Source organism: Solanum pennellii, chromosome 4, assembly GCF_001406875.1.
Source record: "Solanum pennellii chromosome 4, SPENNV200".
In the NCBI taxonomy this organism is placed as follows: Eukaryota; Viridiplantae; Streptophyta; class Magnoliopsida; order Solanales; family Solanaceae; genus Solanum; species Solanum pennellii.
The window spans coordinates 76,965,209-76,981,342 of record NC_028640.1 but is presented as its reverse complement, the minus strand read 5'-3'; the positions used below and the strand labels follow the sequence as shown (position 1 = coordinate 76,981,342).

At 35.7% G+C, this 16,134-nt stretch overlaps 3 protein-coding genes across 5 annotated transcripts; all 3 read left to right on the top strand.

Moving 5' to 3' along the window:
* The first annotated feature begins 379 nt into the window (after positions 1 to 379).
* Positions 380 to 3,792, top strand: LOC107017639. The gene is made up of 5 exons (XM_015217833.2): positions 380 to 556; positions 2,140 to 2,257; positions 2,430 to 2,532; positions 2,690 to 2,776; positions 3,463 to 3,792. Exons 1-5 carry the CDS (start codon positions 490 to 492, stop codon positions 3,595 to 3,597), a joined length of 510 nt encoding a protein of 169 aa, XP_015073319.1. The 5' UTR covers positions 380 to 489; the 3' UTR covers positions 3,598 to 3,792.
* Positions 3,793 to 4,430: 638 nt separating this feature from the next.
* LOC107017638 (glyceraldehyde-3-phosphate dehydrogenase B, chloroplastic) lies at positions 4,431 to 7,403 on the top strand. The gene is made up of 9 exons (XM_015217832.2): positions 4,431 to 4,608; positions 4,793 to 4,900; positions 5,246 to 5,407; positions 5,504 to 5,671; positions 6,043 to 6,203; positions 6,306 to 6,367; positions 6,449 to 6,498; positions 6,606 to 7,012; positions 7,088 to 7,403. Exons 1-9 carry the CDS (start codon positions 4,507 to 4,509, stop codon positions 7,218 to 7,220), a joined length of 1,353 nt encoding a protein of 450 aa, XP_015073318.1. The 5' UTR covers positions 4,431 to 4,506; the 3' UTR covers positions 7,221 to 7,403.
* Positions 7,404 to 8,419: 1,016 nt separating this feature from the next.
* LOC107018272 (serine/threonine-protein kinase/endoribonuclease IRE1b-like) lies at positions 8,420 to 15,833 on the top strand. Of its 3 annotated transcripts, XM_015218706.2 has the most exons (6): positions 8,420 to 8,942; positions 11,186 to 11,420; positions 11,748 to 13,189; positions 14,412 to 14,584; positions 14,949 to 15,195; positions 15,308 to 15,833. In XM_015218706.2, the coding sequence occupies exons 1-6, from the start codon at positions 8,788 to 8,790 to the stop codon at positions 15,756 to 15,758; spliced, it is 2,703 nt and encodes a 900-aa protein (XP_015074192.1). In that variant the 5' UTR covers positions 8,420 to 8,787; the 3' UTR covers positions 15,759 to 15,833. The 3 variants fall into 3 exon arrangements, with proteins under 3 accessions (XP_015074192.1, XP_027772297.1, XP_015074194.1); XM_027916496.1 differs by lacking the exon at positions 11,186 to 11,420 and having other exon boundaries at positions 8,814 to 8,942; XM_015218708.2 differs by lacking the exons at positions 8,420 to 8,942; positions 11,186 to 11,420 and adding an exon at positions 11,458 to 11,688 and having other exon boundaries at positions 11,800 to 13,189.
* Positions 15,834 to 16,134: the final 301 nt, after the last annotated feature.

Below are 16,134 nucleotides of genomic sequence, written 5' to 3'. Positions count from 1 at the left end.
ATGAAGTGGATGAAAAGTTTTACATCTTTTTAAGTAATTAATTATTTTAATTGAGGGTATAATCGGTAAAAAAATTTGTCATTTCTTGATTTGTCAAAATAAACAAGTAATCAAGGACAACTATAAAAAGAAAAATGAACAAGTAATTAGGGACAAAGAGAGTAGTTTCTACTAATTTTAGTAATTCGAATAACATTTTTTAAGAAACTCCCAATTTATCGATAATTAGAACTCACAATATTTAGATCGAAAGTGAAGCCTCAAGTGCTTATGGTTCGAGCAAGTTCCTCTAATCTCGACTCCTATACTACTATATGTTTGATTAATTAAATTATTTTTTTATTACTAATAATAAGTATTGGTTTTTACGAAATGTCCCCAATGTGGCATTGATATTATCGAATGAGGAAAAATATAAACGTACTATAACCCATTAATCACTTCTCTGTTGTAATCTTCTCCACAATCCAAATTTGTTTCACTGCAAAAATGACTGCTCTTTCAAATTCATTGATTTTATCCAAACCCAGAAGCCCTTCTCTCCATTTCTCCTCTGGTAATCTCTTCAATTTCCTTTTATTTTTGTTTTCGTTTGTTGATCTGATTGTATTGTTTGTTTATTTTTGTACTGATTTACATTGCTATCTGAGCTTTTACGAGTTATTGACGGATTGTTGAATGGCTGTGTATTTGCTTTTGTTTTTCATTTCTCGATCTCGTTGGTCTGGCCTTTATTTTTTTGCTGAGTGAGCTTATGATTTGCGTCTGTCGAGCTCCGTACTATACCCAAATCGGGGTAGGGCGTGTTTATTCTTTGTTGATCTGGTTGTATTATTTAGTTTTGATGCTCTCATTCACTGATTTTCTTGATATCTTAGCTTCTAACACTAGTCTCTTGAGCTCTTTAGACTCTTAGTTTTGGATATTGTTAGAGTTCTACATTGGTTGGTGAGTGGGCAGTCCTCCCCTCCCGAGCTAGCTTTTAGGGTTGAATTAGCCTAAGGTGTTATATCTTCACACGGCATTAGTGTCAGGTCCATGCCCCTTTGAGTTCTCAACCATGCTTCAGTTAGGATGGTTGAGAACACCAGATGTATGCTAGTAACATGTGTGTGCTAGTAGTAAGCCGGTTTTAACATTGTAGCATGAACTTGTCAAATGTTTTTCTGTTAGGATCCAGCGACCCGTGTTACTAAAATTATGAGCTCTAGCATCCGAACAATGAGCCTTTTGGTGGTTACAACTACCATATCCATTTGTACTTCTATAAGTTTGATAGGGAGATGCCTAACTTCTTATACTTTCCCCTAGTTCACATATTCATGCATGAAATAAGCGTTTTCTGCAATTGGGTTATATTCTGCTTGGTGATAACGTGATTTCCCCCTTTTTTTATTTGTCACACATTTCTTATTCAATTTTGTATATTTATTACCGGCTGTTCAAGTGATAATTGTTGTTGTTTGTGATTATTATTATTATTATTGTTAAAGATTAAATAAGCTTTTGATTTGATTCTGAATAGCATGGAAATTATACTTTATACGAATATAAAATACCAGGTAGCTCATTGAATGCTATAGTTTATTCATAATCTAATAGATATGAGTAATTATAGGAATTTTCTGCCAGGCGTTCTCTTCACTATATCGAAAATAGGGTCATGTTAAGGTCAAAATTCAGCTGGTATAATTCATGCTTGTGATTAAATATTTTCAGTGAAGCAATTGAAGGCAAATGTTATGATACAAATGAAATGCATGTTTCCAATACTGGAGCTTTTGTACTTTTTTTCGTGGAAAGCGTGATGGCTATATTTCTCAAAATTATGCCTGAGGGCTTTGGTATAGTGTTAAGAGTGCAACATGTGATGTGTGGGTTAGACACACGCTCGATTTTGAACTTTGTTGCAGATAAAAGCTTGGTACTTTAGTGGAGAATGATAGAGGGCTGGCATGTATCCCGAGTTTTGAACATGTGCCATTGGCCTCGGGAATTTCTCAGTATTTTAAAAAAACATATATTACTTATATTTGTGTTTGGGCCTATAAATAACGTTAGTAGAATTTGTTGCACTCATGGTATGCCGTCTTTCAGAACCTATGCGGTGTAAAATCTTTAACTTTGTTATTGTGCTAGGTTCTTTCTTGAAGTCATTGGACCAAAATGTTAGTGCTACCAAGTTGTCCTTCAGTCCAAGTCACGGAGGAAAATCATATTCTTCTAAAAGATCATTGATCATTCAAGCGTCATACAGGTATTTCCTTCTTGTATTCAATATGCAGCTTGTGCATGAACTCTCTGCTTTGAGTTGGTTTCTGCCAAACAAAACAGCAGAACCAAGGAAATTTGTTTTTCATATATTGGTTATCCACCTAAACCTAATCGAGAAATTGTTGTATCAAATATTTCTCCTTCTGAATTGGCAGTGATGGTGGAAGGTCAAGCGGAAGCGGTGCTGGCATCTTTGTTGGTGGCTTTGTTCTGGGAGGAATAATTGTTGGCACTCTTGGATGTGTGTTTGCACCTCAGGTAAATATGGAATTGCATTGGTTGCTGCCTTTATTGTGCTAAACATTAGTGAAAGTCACATCTTGATCTCATTGGTCATTTTTATATTTTATTCTCTTTCTGAGTGCTGCACTTTAGAGGAGGAGCCAGCTGATTGCCGTGTAATTCTTCTTAACAGATCAGCAAGGCATTAGCTGGAGCTGATAAGAAGGACCTGATGAGAAAATTGCCCAAGTTTATATATGACGAAGACAAAGCATTAGAGGTAAGCTAGTGTCGTGCACATTTTTGATCATATAAGGAGATATCTTTGTGCTGGGAACCATCTCTTCTGATTAAAATATAGTTTCCTTGTGATTTTGGTCTCACTAATTGATGTGATTCTGTTTTCCCGAGTCTGTGTACCTTAATCTTCACTTACACTTAAGCTGAAAAGGTAATAACTCTAGTAAGTTGCCATGTTGTGTTCCTTCTAAGGACTTCTACTTTATCTTCCCTTTGTTGGTGAACAATGAATACTCTTAAACCTATAACCTGCAATTGTCTTCTCCCATACTTGAATAAAAGGATTGTAATTGAACAAGTGCTGGTAGTTGTGACCATCATGTAGCTTTGAACTTGTCAACAGATTACGTTTTTGATAATGAATTCAGAAGAAACAGGTGAGCAGCAAGATCAGAAGCTGCCAATTGTGTGTTGCTCCAGTTCTAAAAGTTTAGCTTCACTATTCGTGCTACATGAATATTGATGCTTGACAATCCTAGTAGAAAGCTTCTAGTAACTGTATTGGAGAGGCTACTCTTGATCCCCTAGTGAAAAGATGTTGGATCACCTCTGTATAAGTGTAACAGCCATTTACTTTCACAGAGGATAAACAAATAAACCAACCGTTTGGGGTTATAATCTTGTATTCCCACTTCCTCTGACTCATGCATACTGTTCTGTCTGCAGAAACAACGCAAGAAGCTTGCTGAAAAGATTGACCAGCTGAACTCGGCGATTGATGACATTTCTACCCAGTTGAGGTCAGATGACACACCAAATGGAGCTGCTGTGAACTCGGATGATGTTGAAGCTGTTGTATAAGAAACATTTCTATCTTGTTAGTATCAAGTCAGCTGAGGACATCGAGTATATGGGAATATTCCTAGTTCAGTTTTGATGTTTTTGGTATTCGCTACAATATGATATCCCAAAATGAGGAAACATTATGTGATTTTATATGCTGCTTCTGTTTTCTATTGACATGGAACTCTTTTAAAACTCATCTTTGTCCTACAATTTTCTTAGTGTTCTTCTTCGAGGGGTAATATATTTCATAACTTGCTATCAAGACCAGCACGAGAAGCCTGTTGATTCATAAATTTGAACATGTGAATCTTTAATATTGGAGTACATTACACATGGTTCCACCACAATATACCCATCGTCGGGAAAAAGTCCCCTACCAAGTATAGAGGGGTCTTAGCTCAAAATAAAAGTTTTACCTTCAGCAATAGTATTAATATATTTTCACTTTTTTCCTAATGAATAGACACTGATATTTACTATCTTGTATAGTTGTTCTAGCCAAACATTTAAATGGACTGAAGATGAGTGCCATATTCTTCTTGCACGGTTTTCCCCATTGTAAACCTCTATCGTAGCGGGTTAAATTACACTGATGGTGTAAATATCCGTTTACAATTCCAAACAACAACAAATTACAGCCAGGTCAGTATAGAGTATAGAGAATCTCAAGGGCATGAACGGAATAAAAAAGAACAATCTGTGGTTGAGATTATGAAAATGGAAGATTACATGGGGACATGATCTTATCTCATATCAATCTTCATACACCATCTTCACCACTCGTTTCTTTTACCTTCAATATCAACCATGACTTTATTTACATCAAAATAAAAAAATATTAATAATATGGTGGGAACAAACCATATTTTAAACCATATATACCAAAAAGGAAGTAGCTTTCCTCAAGATCATTTAGTTGCAGCCATGGCTTCTCATGCAGCTTTGGCTTCTTCAAGAATTCCTACAAGCACAAGGCTTCCTTCCAATAAGAACTCCTACTCATTCCCCACACAATGTTTATCCAAGGTTTCTTTTCTTTCCTTTCCTTTTCAGGGTATGTTTGATAGTACTAAGATGCTAAGTATTGTCGCAGATCCTCTGAAAATCCACTACTTTGGAAAGATCATATACAATCGTCGGAGTCTGAGCAACATAGCTAATATGTTAGGAAATTATGGTCTTTCTGAATTTTCATGCTTTATTTTTGCAGAAATCTGAAGTAGCTGAATTTTCTGGTCTAAGATCAAGTGGATGTGTGACATTTTCCAACGGAGAGTCTTCTTTCTTTGATGTTGTCTCTGCTCAACTCACTCCAAAGGTAGCTCTTTGATTTCCCTACTTTTCAGCTTTTCTTATAAAGAATACTAAGATCCCATTAATTGGCTTAGATGTTGAAGTTGACCACTTGAAAATCTATGTACATAGTACCTACTATATATGTAACTTGATCCCAAAATCTAGCCAAGCTATAGCTTCTCTGTAGGTGGATTTACGCCATCAATATATTTTAACATGTCGTAGCAGGTTACTAATCACAGGGATATCAACGATTAGCTGTAGTTATCGTGATCTTAATTACTGTCACTGTAGGAAGGAAGTTTAAACTCTTTATAGGGTAGTAGGCTTGTGGAACTGATCTGTTTTTTATGGTATGAAAAACTAGACTACAGGATCAGCCCCGGTTAAGGGGGAAACTGTTGCTAAATTGAAGGTTGCTATCAACGGTTTTGGTAGAATTGGTAGGAATTTCCTCCGATGCTGGCATGGTCGCAAAGACTCACCACTTGATGTTGTGGTTGTCAATGACAGTGGCGGTGTCAAGAACGTGAGTCCAAATTCTTTGTTTTCGTTTGTGGCAACAATTAATTCAATTTAACTTCATTATTAATGGTTGAGTTTTGCTGCAAAATGCACTATGCAGGCATCTCACTTGCTAAAGTATGATTCAATGCTGGGAACATTCAAAGCTGATGTCAAAATAGTGGATAATGAAACCATTAGTGTTGATGGAAAGCACATCAAGGTTGTTTCTAGCAGGGATCCCCTCAAGCTTCCTTGGGCTGAACTTGGCATTGACATTGTTATTGAGGTAAACTTCTTGTCTGCAGTCTGTTGAATACGTAATTAAGAAAATAAAAGTGTGTTCTCTTTTAACAGTTTTAAGTTTTTAGATGAGTTGTTCATGCATTGTTAATGGTGTGATAACTGATATCCATGTTCATTGAAGAAGTAATTTTATCCTGTTTAGGTTCAAATACTGGTTCTCATTGCGAATTTTAGAAATTGTATGCATAACCAGGATTAAATGATTTGCACGATAAGATTGAATTAATGAGGATCAAGGTAGTCAAGTTGCAGTCCTTTGTTCAACTATCCTCTGTGATCGGTGGAGTTCAAACATCTTACAACTCGATGATTCTGAGAAATGGTTCCGAGCTGATTATATTATTTGAATCACAGGGAACTGGTGTGTTTGTTGATGGTCCAGGTGCTGGGAAGCACATCCAAGCTGGTGCCAAGAAGGTTATCATCACTGCACCAGCAAAAGGTGCTGACATTCCAACCTATGTTGTTGGAGTGAACGAGCAAGACTACTCTCATGAGATTGCCAACATCATAAGGTCAGTGTTTCATCATTTGAAAAGTTGGTCATCCTCAACTATATAAGACCTTCACAGTTCATATTGTTCATAATTTATAAGTTCTTTGCTTTGCAATTGCAGCAATGCCTCTTGCACCACTAACTGCTTGGCTCCATTTGTGAAAGTCATGGATGAAGAACTTGGTAAGCAGCAAATTGTATTACAATAGCACTACATACGCACAAATTTGTTTATTGTGTTAACTATTTCCATTCACATTGCAGGAATTGTGAAGGGTACAATGACAACAACTCACTCTTACACCGGAGATCAGGTAATAAATCAACGAAACACTTTCACATATATGGTGTCTTCATGTCAATATATTGATGGTAGAAATATGCAACTCCGCACTAATATTGTTAATTCTGTGGTATTCAGAGGCTTCTCGATGCATCACACCGTGACTTAAGGAGAGCGAGAGCAGCAGCATTGAACATTGTCCCAACCAGTACTGGTGCAGCCAAGGCAGTTTCTTTAGTGCTACCTCAGCTCAAGGGGAAGCTGAATGGCATTGCTCTCCGAGTGCCAACACCTAATGTCTCAGTCGTTGACCTTGTTGTCAACGTCGAGAAGAAAGGGATTACAGCTGAGGATGTGAATGCAGCATTCAGAAAGGCTGCTGATGGTCCACTGAAAGGCATATTAGATGTGTGTGATGCCCCTCTTGTTTCAGTTGACTTCCGATGCTCTGACATTTCATCCACCATCGACTCCTCCTTGACCATGGTCATGGGAGATGATATGGTCAAGGTTGTTGCTTGGTATGACAACGAGTGGGGATACAGGTAAAGTTCAGTAACCATACGTGAAATTAACCAAAAACTTTCATGATGCTCAGATATTATTTTTGTGAATTGCAGCCAAAGAGTTGTGGACTTGGCTCATCTAGTAGCAAGCAAATGGCCAGGTGTTGCAGCACCAGGAAGTGGAGACCCATTGGATGAGTTCTGTGAGACAAATCCTTCTGATGAGGAATGCAAAGTCTATGAATAAGACATTTTTGTTATATTAATAATTATATTCCTCTTTTGAGAACAACAGTAGTTTTGTTATCTACATATTTAATGTGTAAAACTGAGTGGCAAGTCCCATTAGCTTAAGAAAATAATATCACACTGGTATGAATTCTTTCTATATCGATTTAATCGAGATTGAGAATAAATTTGATGATCTCAATTCTGTCTTTGTTTCTATATATTTTTCTTCAAAAATTAACAATTCAAGCTAGTTTTTTTTATGGAAATAAAATCCTTCAAATTTAAAATAAATGTGTATTGATGGTTATAGTTGATAGCAATCGATGAATTTCATATGATGAAAGAAGAAAAATGGTAAGTCGATGATAGTTTGTTGACATGGTAAGAAATGAAAAAGCCACCGATAACTCACTTTTTGATATTATAGATTTTACTAATTGAAGACAACCGTCCTTTCTTATTCGAAAAATAATTGAAAAATATTTTTACAAGCAACAAATGGTTAACATTGAGTTAATTGTATTAAAGTTGACTAAGTCACATGAAATCAATTCTATGCACTATCAATTATAAGTTTATCATAGATTTTATCTCTTCATTGTTTCGTAATCTATTGCTTCATTTATTCATATTTTATTATTTTTAATTTTCTTTCAATTTCGAAATTCAAATAATTTTTAGAAATAATATTTTTATTTTAAAAAATAAAAATAAAATTTGTGTATATTTAAAGTTATCTACACTCCATCTTAGACAATAAAATTGACCATTTCACATAAAATTAAGTTCTACTATGTGCTATCACAATTTTTCCACTTATAAATTTATCATAGAGATGAATTATAGATTATAGATGACAAAGTTGACTATTTGATATAAAATTAAATTTTATTTTACTATCACAACTATAAAAGTCTCTTCATAAGCTTTAACATTTGAACACAATATAAACATTGTTAATCTACTATCACATATGAAAATCAATTGATAAAAAAAACTTATAATATATATTACGCCTTACATTCATTTTGATTTCTTATTTTTGAAATGTTTTTTTTTTCCAATTGTATATTGCTTTATTTATTTTGTAGCTTACTATTTTGCTGTTATTTTTTTTTTCTATAATTCTATTTCGATTACTTTCTTTTTTTGAGTCCAAAATTTATTTAAATAAAATTTGCACATATATAACTTCTTTATAAGCCAGTTGTGAAATTACACTAATAATCCATTTTATCACACATTATTTTTTTTCCAATTAAAGAGGATAAACTGATGTTTAAGCTATACCAGTTGACCAGACATCATAGTAGCGCCGAAATTAACGGTTTACGGATCCGACCTCGATTTCTGCAAACTGATGATCTAGTTTATGATTTTCCCCTGCAAACGAAAACCCTAGAAAAGATCCAATTTTTGGTTCAAAATTGGAACGAAAACCCTAGAAAGGAGATAAAAAGATGTCACTTTAACCTCAATAAATTCAATTTGTCTTCAAAATCAACATCTTGTGTTCATATTTGCTTCGATTGAGAAGTATTGGATGGAATTTTTTGTAAATTTCTGATCCCTAAATCTTGGAAATGAAAGGTTTCTTCCTAATCATATTCTTTTTAGCAATTGTGTTTATAGTTGTTGTATATGGAGCTCCATCAAATTCTGAAGGATCCGAACCGGAAGCTGAAATCATCCCTAGCTCAGAAGTTCCTACTTCCAGTCCTCTATTGCCTCTCAAACCGTAAGTCTTCCCCCTTTTCCATGATTTTTTAAGTTCTGCAGTTAGAAGTTAAATGTAGTCAAGATGAATCCTTTGAAGAAATGTGTCCTAGCCTTAGCCTTGGTGGATAGGATAGAGTTACCTGGTGTTTGTTGGTGGGAGGTGGTAGGTATTACATGGAATTAGTTGAGGTGCCCACAAGCTGGTGGACGGACACAAGGGTTGTCAAAGTAAAAGGAGGGGTTGAGTAGAAAGGATAGGATGCAGAGGATCCTACCAGCCAATGCCGAATTGGTTGAGGCATAGCTGATTGATTTATATACTGATATGTGGCTGATAAGAATGTTTATGTGTGTTGGCACCCAAGAGTGTGGACTAGTGATTAATGAAGGGGGAGGAAACCATGAGATCAGGTTTAAATCCCAGTGGAGGCAAGTGAGTTCTTCCCATCTGCCTAAGTCTTGGTGGGCAGAGTTATCCAGTATTTGTGTTGGTGGGAAGGAGGTAGGCCACGGACAATCCTCCAAAAAGAGGGGATAATCCTTACAGGTGTTTTCTATGATTTTTCTCAAGTATTTTTTTTTTTTTTGCTTTGCGGTGTCTAGTTATTGGTTTTCAAGTTGTAGTATCTTAAAGTGTGGGGTTTTGTGATTGTTTTTGGTCGATGTATATATTTCTCTGTCGTGGCGACCTGATTATTCCATGTTCAACATGAAGCAAAGAATTAAACCTTGAGAAATTGCCACTAAATATTCATCTTGAGAGAGGTGAGGCCAAAACATTTGGATTATTAAAAAAAAATACATTTTCCCAGACTCCTCTTTAGGGACTGTACTGGTTTGTTGTTGTTGTTTTTGTTGTTTGTACAACAACTACATTTCCCAACCCGTTGTTACTAGTTAGGAGGTCACACTTGTGAGTTTGCTTAACTTAATTTTTTAATTAAAGCAATCCAAATTTGATATAAATTGGAAAACAATTTACAGTGTACTGTGTTGAGTGTCAAATAGGCACAACGGGTTAGATTGAGTATGAGTTGGGATATGAGTCATGAAACCGTCCACCATATTTCATTTCTGTCAGTGTGGGTTGGGTGGAAAATGTGTTGAATGGTGGTCATAGAATGAAAGCCCGGTGAGGCCTCAACTGACAGCCTTGCTTCGTTCTACGGCGGTTTTCCCTAACCCATCAAACTCTGATGGATTTTTTCCCACCAGATATGCCAGCAAATTGTTTATAATGCACTTAAGCCATGTCGACCCAATCATTTGGGTTGATTATTCTTCGCACATCTCATCATTTCAATTGACCTAGTAAAGACCCGACTAATTGAAGTTGGAGGTTGAACGAGTCACACATTAATTTTTTTTTTGAAGTGGGGATTTTAAAAAGAATGCCAAAATGGTACAGAAAAAGGTTCAGGATTTAGCAGCAAACTCTTTGATCCACTACTACATATTATCTCTAGCAAGTACAGAAAGTCCAAATACTTATCCATCGTATCTAAAGTACTGCTATAACACCAAAGTACACATCTAAACTTTTTTTTAATGCTTTTATTTTTACTCTAGAGATCTTTAATTTCTTCCCAGCAAAGCATGCCTTGTTTCTTTCCATCCATAAGTTCCGCATTATGCAACTGGGAATAGTTATCCCTTATTGGCTTTGAGCTCTTCTTAACCTCATATGATTGCCACATTTCCAACAAACTACTAATTTTCTATGTGAACACCAAAGATATGTCCATTATGCTAAAGAAAATTACCAAAATTGTCTTTAAATTGGAGATAAACACAGTATAGAAGAGAGCTAAGAGCTTATGAAAATTATAATCCAGTAAGGCAGACTGTTGGGAGTAGGTAGGGAAATAACCACATATTGATACAATGGTAAAATTAAACAAGAAATAAAGTGTGACAGGCTTCACATTTGTGTGGAACAAAGAAGGCTTTGCTGTTTCTATTTTTTATTAGAATAGATGATGTAGATGATGATGGCATACTGATACACAATAACATTGTGGAACACTGGCATGGTAGTGAAATTCTTGGGTTTTTTTTTCGTTTTAGAAACTTTAGAATCATTATTTTACATTTTCTTTGATAAGGTAATATGCCTAGGGTTGAGGACTTGTTCACCTTTATTTCATTTGCTTAATTTTTCTCAACATCTTTCACTTGCTTTCTTCTTTGTATAATTTCTCTGCTCGAGTGCCCCTAAGCTAATTCAAGTGCAATTTGTTGTCATCTTGTTTTGAAATTTAGTAAGCGTGACACAGCAATTGTAGCTGCTCCAGATGGCACGGTACATCTATTGGATTTAAAATCAGGAGAAGATATCTGGGCATTTAGGTCAGGGGCACCCATCTATTCTTCATATCAGTCTCTCTCTGATTATCAAGGTGATGGTAACAATGCTACCATTGAGGATGATAACTTCTATATAGATTGTGGAGAAGATTGGAAATTATACATGCATGGGAATGGCCTCGAAAAAGTGGTACGCGACTGAACTTGTCCTCTACCATTCTCAGTCAGAAACTTTACGGAGTTTTGTGTTGAGGGAATGTATTTCTGAAGAACTTGTATTCCCTTATGGCACCAGTAGGTGTGCGATGCTTTTGAATCTTTTCACCAGAGGCTTTTTGCTTTTGTCCATCTATTAGTGTAAATATCATGATGAGAGTGATTCTTGTGAACTTGATGTTATTACTTCGAGACTGCTGTGTGCTCACATTAAATGGTTTGACATAACAAAGTGTTAAAAGGTATTTTAAACCCTAAAATACTGCATTCCTTAATGTGCTATTCTTTTTCATTATCTTAGGAGCTGCAATTCAGTGTGGAAGAATTTCTAAAACAAACTCCATATGTCTCAGCTGGTGGAATCATGTTGGGGTCAAAGAAGACTACTGTATTCATTGTTGATGCTAAAACCGGGAAACTTATCCAGACATATAGGTCAGATGTGTTTCCTTTAGAAGGTGATACAGATGTTGGACAAAATCCAATTGTACCAATGGAGGATGTTGAAGGATGGGCAGCAGCGCAAGATACAGACTCAGAAGCTGTTAATCCACTCTACATTATGAGAACCGATTATGCTCTAAAATATACTTCTTCGAAGACTGGAAAGGTTTTATGGTACTTAATGTTTGCTGATTTTGAGGCTTCACAGCAATGTAAACAAATTGGTAGTTTTCTTGGTGATTTTTCTGACCAAGAGGATCAGTTGAATTCCGGATATGGAGTTTGTTCTAGTAAGCCAGTTGTTCACCGAGTCAGGAATCTTAAATCATTAGAATCACTTTTTGCATCTGGTAGGCCACATAATGCTCTTTCCGGAGATGTGGCGCTTTCTACTTATAGCAACCCTGCATTAAAACCAGTTTCTGAGTTAATGGGATTACCTCCAAACAAAAGAACTGATATAATCCTTTCTTCTCTTCCATCTATGACTAAAGAATTTGGGCTCATGGGTCTGCCTGGTGGAGATAAAGTCACAAAATCTGATGCTTTAGTACATTCATATAAGTGGAATTCCGTTGTACTAAATACATTTGTTCTGCTCATTCCTGTTCTCTCCTCTTTGACTTATCTGTGGAAATGGTGGAAGTCGCACAAGCAGGCTACAGATCCCAAACTGCAAGCTGTAACCTCAAAAAAGAAGAAATCTCGAAAGTCAGGTTTCAGTAAGAGCAGTACACGTAATGAGAAGAATCAGAAAAATAGTCATAATGATGACACAGAAGCAAGTGGTGTTGTTGGTGTCATTGGAAAGAGTGAGAAAGTTTTGGAGCTGAATCTATGCAAGTATGACAGTCTTGTATATCATCGGAAGATTGGTAAGTTATTGGTTTCTAACACTGAAATAGCTAAGGGGAGCAATGGCACTATCGTACTCGAGGGAATCTATGATGGTCGTCCTGTAGCTGTTAAACGCCTCATCCAGACTCATCACGAAGTGGCTTTGAAAGAAATTCAAAATCTTATTGCATCTGACCAACACCCAAATATTGTTCGTTGGTATGGTGTGGAGTACGATCAAGATTTTGTTTACCTGGCTCTTGAGCGTTGCACTTGTAGCTTATATGAGTTTATATCATCAGTCACCAGCTCCTACCAAAAACAATTTTCTGGAGATGACCAGGATGCCGGTTGTTTAAGTGACTGCACTGTAAAAGTTCAATGGAAATCTGGAGACAAGGATGACTTCCCGTTATGGAAGCCCAGTGGATATCCTTCAGCTCACCTGTTAAAATTGATGAGGTTGGTTTATTGTTATTATCGGTTTCTGATTTACTTTTATTAATCTGAATTCGTTCATTGTGTGGAGACTCACTTCAATGTCAAGTGTTCATTCTCATTGATCAGTCAATACCAAGTGCATGATCTATGGCTTTCTCAGCAAGATGACTCTAAACTGATAGTCACTCTTGTTAAACTGGGTAATCTGTACAATTTTCATTTGACATAACCATGCCTGGGAAACAGCTTCTCTTGGATTATCCGACTCTGGGGCATGTCTAACTGGACTTCTTGAATGTTTATCCAACTGTTATTCATATTTTACACGGTTCACGTCAATTTTTTCTTGAAGAATTGATCAAACAATGTGACATAGGAAATGTTCATGGTGGCTTGAATCTTTTATATTATTGGTTTTGGATAGAGAAATAGGTATTGAAGCTGGTTATTCTATAGCTTTTACTTCAGAAATGAAAAAATCATGTAGGGGTCCCAATTTGAACTGGAATAGACCATTAAAGTTAACATTGAAATAGTTCTTGTATATATGTATAGAATTATTTTGATGATAAATCTTTACCCCCCCACCCCCCAAAAAAATAAAATTATGTTGACAATTGTTTAATCTTTATCATTTTGCTTAGTGAACTGAACTCCTAGTGGTAACTCATGCTTTTATTCATCAAATAACGCTAGAAATGTGTTCAAAAAAAGTAATTATTTATAGTGGATGATGTCAGAGCAGTTTTATCCTAATGATCCTTGTCACACCTGGTGAATTGAAGATGGAATATTTGTTACTACATGTAACATTGTGATTTGCAGACAATTCAATGACGACTCTCAGGCAAATGAATCACAGCCTTTGGAACATTTAAGCTGAGAATTCTCACATCTATATTGCTAAAGCATCTAATAGGCTGTCATGGGAATTTCAGTATTCCCATGAAGCCTTTGAAGTTCATCTAATCTTTGTGTTAGAGTACTATATTATTTTGATCTCACAAAATGTAAAGGCAATTAGCCTCTGAATCATTTGTTGAATCACATCTTATTTATTTGTTTGCCCTTTTGAACGAATACATACAAATTTTTCTTTCACATTTCAGGATGTGGACATATTAGATTTTTTATGTCTTTTACCTGCCTTTCCTTTCACCATTATTTAGTTACAGCTCTTTCAGACGTATTTGAGAGGCATTCAGAATTAACAATTAAGCCCTTTTATGATTTGTAATGGCAGAGATATGGTTCATGGCCTTGCTCATTTGCATGAACTGGGAATTGTACACCGTGACTTGAAGCCTCAGAATATTCTTATAGTAAAAGAGAGATCTGTAAGTGCAAAGCTTTCAGATATGGGTATCAGCAAGCATCTTGCAGGGGACATGTCTTCATTAACCAAAAATTCCACTGGTAAGCCTTAGTTCAGAACTTGCATTTTTTTCTCTTGTGACAATTGGCATTTTCAAGTGCATTACCCAGCCCCAATGCTACCTTATTTACCCTGAGTGAAGGGTGAGGAAGGTCTCTTTTGTTGCTTTTTATTTTTCAATGTAATTAATACAAGTCCCATTCACTTCCTTTTTGTCCCAAATTTTTTGAAAAACTTCTATTCATTTCAATTTGGAATTGATAAATCTATATAGTGATTAGTGAAGCCATGCATTGGAGGCATTTCATTTGAAAATAGGGATATCTTGAAACTTTCTTCTGCATATCTATTTGCAACTATTGTACGTGCATGAATGTCACTTATCCCGTGTTACAATATCTGTAGGCTCTGGGAGTTCAGGTTGGCAAGCACCTGAGCAACTTCGTCATGAACGGCAGACACGTGCTGTGGATTTATTCAGTTTAGGCTGTGTACTCTTTTTCTGCATAACCGGGGGAAAACATCCGTATGGGGATAGTTTTGAACGTGATGTAAATATAGTTAACGATCAAAAGGATTTATTCCTTATAGAGAATATTCCAGAGGCAACAGATCTCATCAGTGCACTCCTACATCCAAATCCAGAGCTAAGGTAATGACATCATGGTTTTGGAATTTTTGGTCCTCTACATAGTATTGGTTCCCTGATATTATAAATTTGTACTTCCACTGATGTGGGCGTATGCCTTTCTGTTATCCCTTAGGCCAAAAGCAGTGGAGGTATTGCATCATCCTTTCTTTTGGAATTCTGAGATGCGACTCTCATTCCTCCGAGACGCCAGTGATAGAGTGGAATTAGAGGATAGAGAAGATGGATCTGAACTTTTGGGAGCACTGGAAAGTGTTAAGACCGTGGCATTGGGTGGTCTGTGGAATGATAAAATGGATAGTGCATTTATCAATGACATTGGTCGCTACAGGCGTTACAAATACGACAGTGTCCGCGATTTGTTGCGTGTTATCAGAAATAAGTTAAACCATTACAGAGAGCTTTCAAAGGAAATACAGGGAATTCTTGGACAGGTTCCTGAAGGTTTTGAGAGCTATTTCTCCACCAGGTTTCCTAGACTTGTAATTGAGGTCTACAAAGTACTTCATACCTATTGTTTAGAGGAAGATATCTTTCAAAAATACTTCAAAGGCAATCAAAATTAGCTCAATACTATCTACATATTAAACCTATGTACATATTATAATTTGTAATTATTATTATTATCATATGTATTATAATAAGTGGAAAGCTTCAAAATGAAAAGTTCAATTATCATTTTACCTATATATTAAATTAAACATCTAATTAATTAAATAACATTATTTTAATTATTTTTTGAATTAGAAAAGGAATGTGAGAGAAGAAAAGCCAATAAGGATTTTTAGAATTTTAAATAAATACATGAATCAAGGTTTTTTCCCTTTTAATCTTAAACTAGTTTCCGAGAACGTGCGTTGCACGTTTATCCTAAAATTCTTCATACAAAGTTTGTATTGCAAAAAATAAATTATATATATATATATATATATATATATATAT

Bases quoted from the DNA above. Each gene is read 5' to 3' on its own strand.
- LOC107018272 (XM_015218706.2), top strand. From the start codon at position 8,788: ATGAAAGGTTTCTTCCTAATCATATTCTTTTTAGCAATTGTGTTTATA. The intron at 11,421-11,747 runs GTACGCGACTGA...TCATTATCTTAG, and splicing joins GGAATGGCCTCGAAAAAGTG to GAGCTGCAATTCAGTGTGGA. The intron at 14,585-14,948 runs GTAAGCCTTAGT...CAATATCTGTAG, and splicing joins ATTAACCAAAAATTCCACTG to GCTCTGGGAGTTCAGGTTGG.
- LOC107017639 (XM_015217833.2), top strand. From the start codon at position 490: ATGACTGCTCTTTCAAATTCATTGATTTTATCCAAACCCAGAAGCCCT. The intron at 557-2,139 runs GTAATCTCTTCA...TTATTGTGCTAG, and splicing joins TTCTCTCCATTTCTCCTCTG to GTTCTTTCTTGAAGTCATTG. The intron at 2,533-2,689 runs GTAAATATGGAA...TCTTCTTAACAG, and splicing joins GATGTGTGTTTGCACCTCAG to ATCAGCAAGGCATTAGCTGG.
- LOC107017638 (XM_015217832.2), top strand. From the start codon at position 4,507: ATGGCTTCTCATGCAGCTTTGGCTTCTTCAAGAATTCCTACAAGCACA. The intron at 5,672-6,042 runs GTAAACTTCTTG...TTTGAATCACAG, and splicing joins GCATTGACATTGTTATTGAG to GGAACTGGTGTGTTTGTTGA. The intron at 6,204-6,305 runs GTCAGTGTTTCA...TTGCAATTGCAG, and splicing joins GAGATTGCCAACATCATAAG to CAATGCCTCTTGCACCACTA.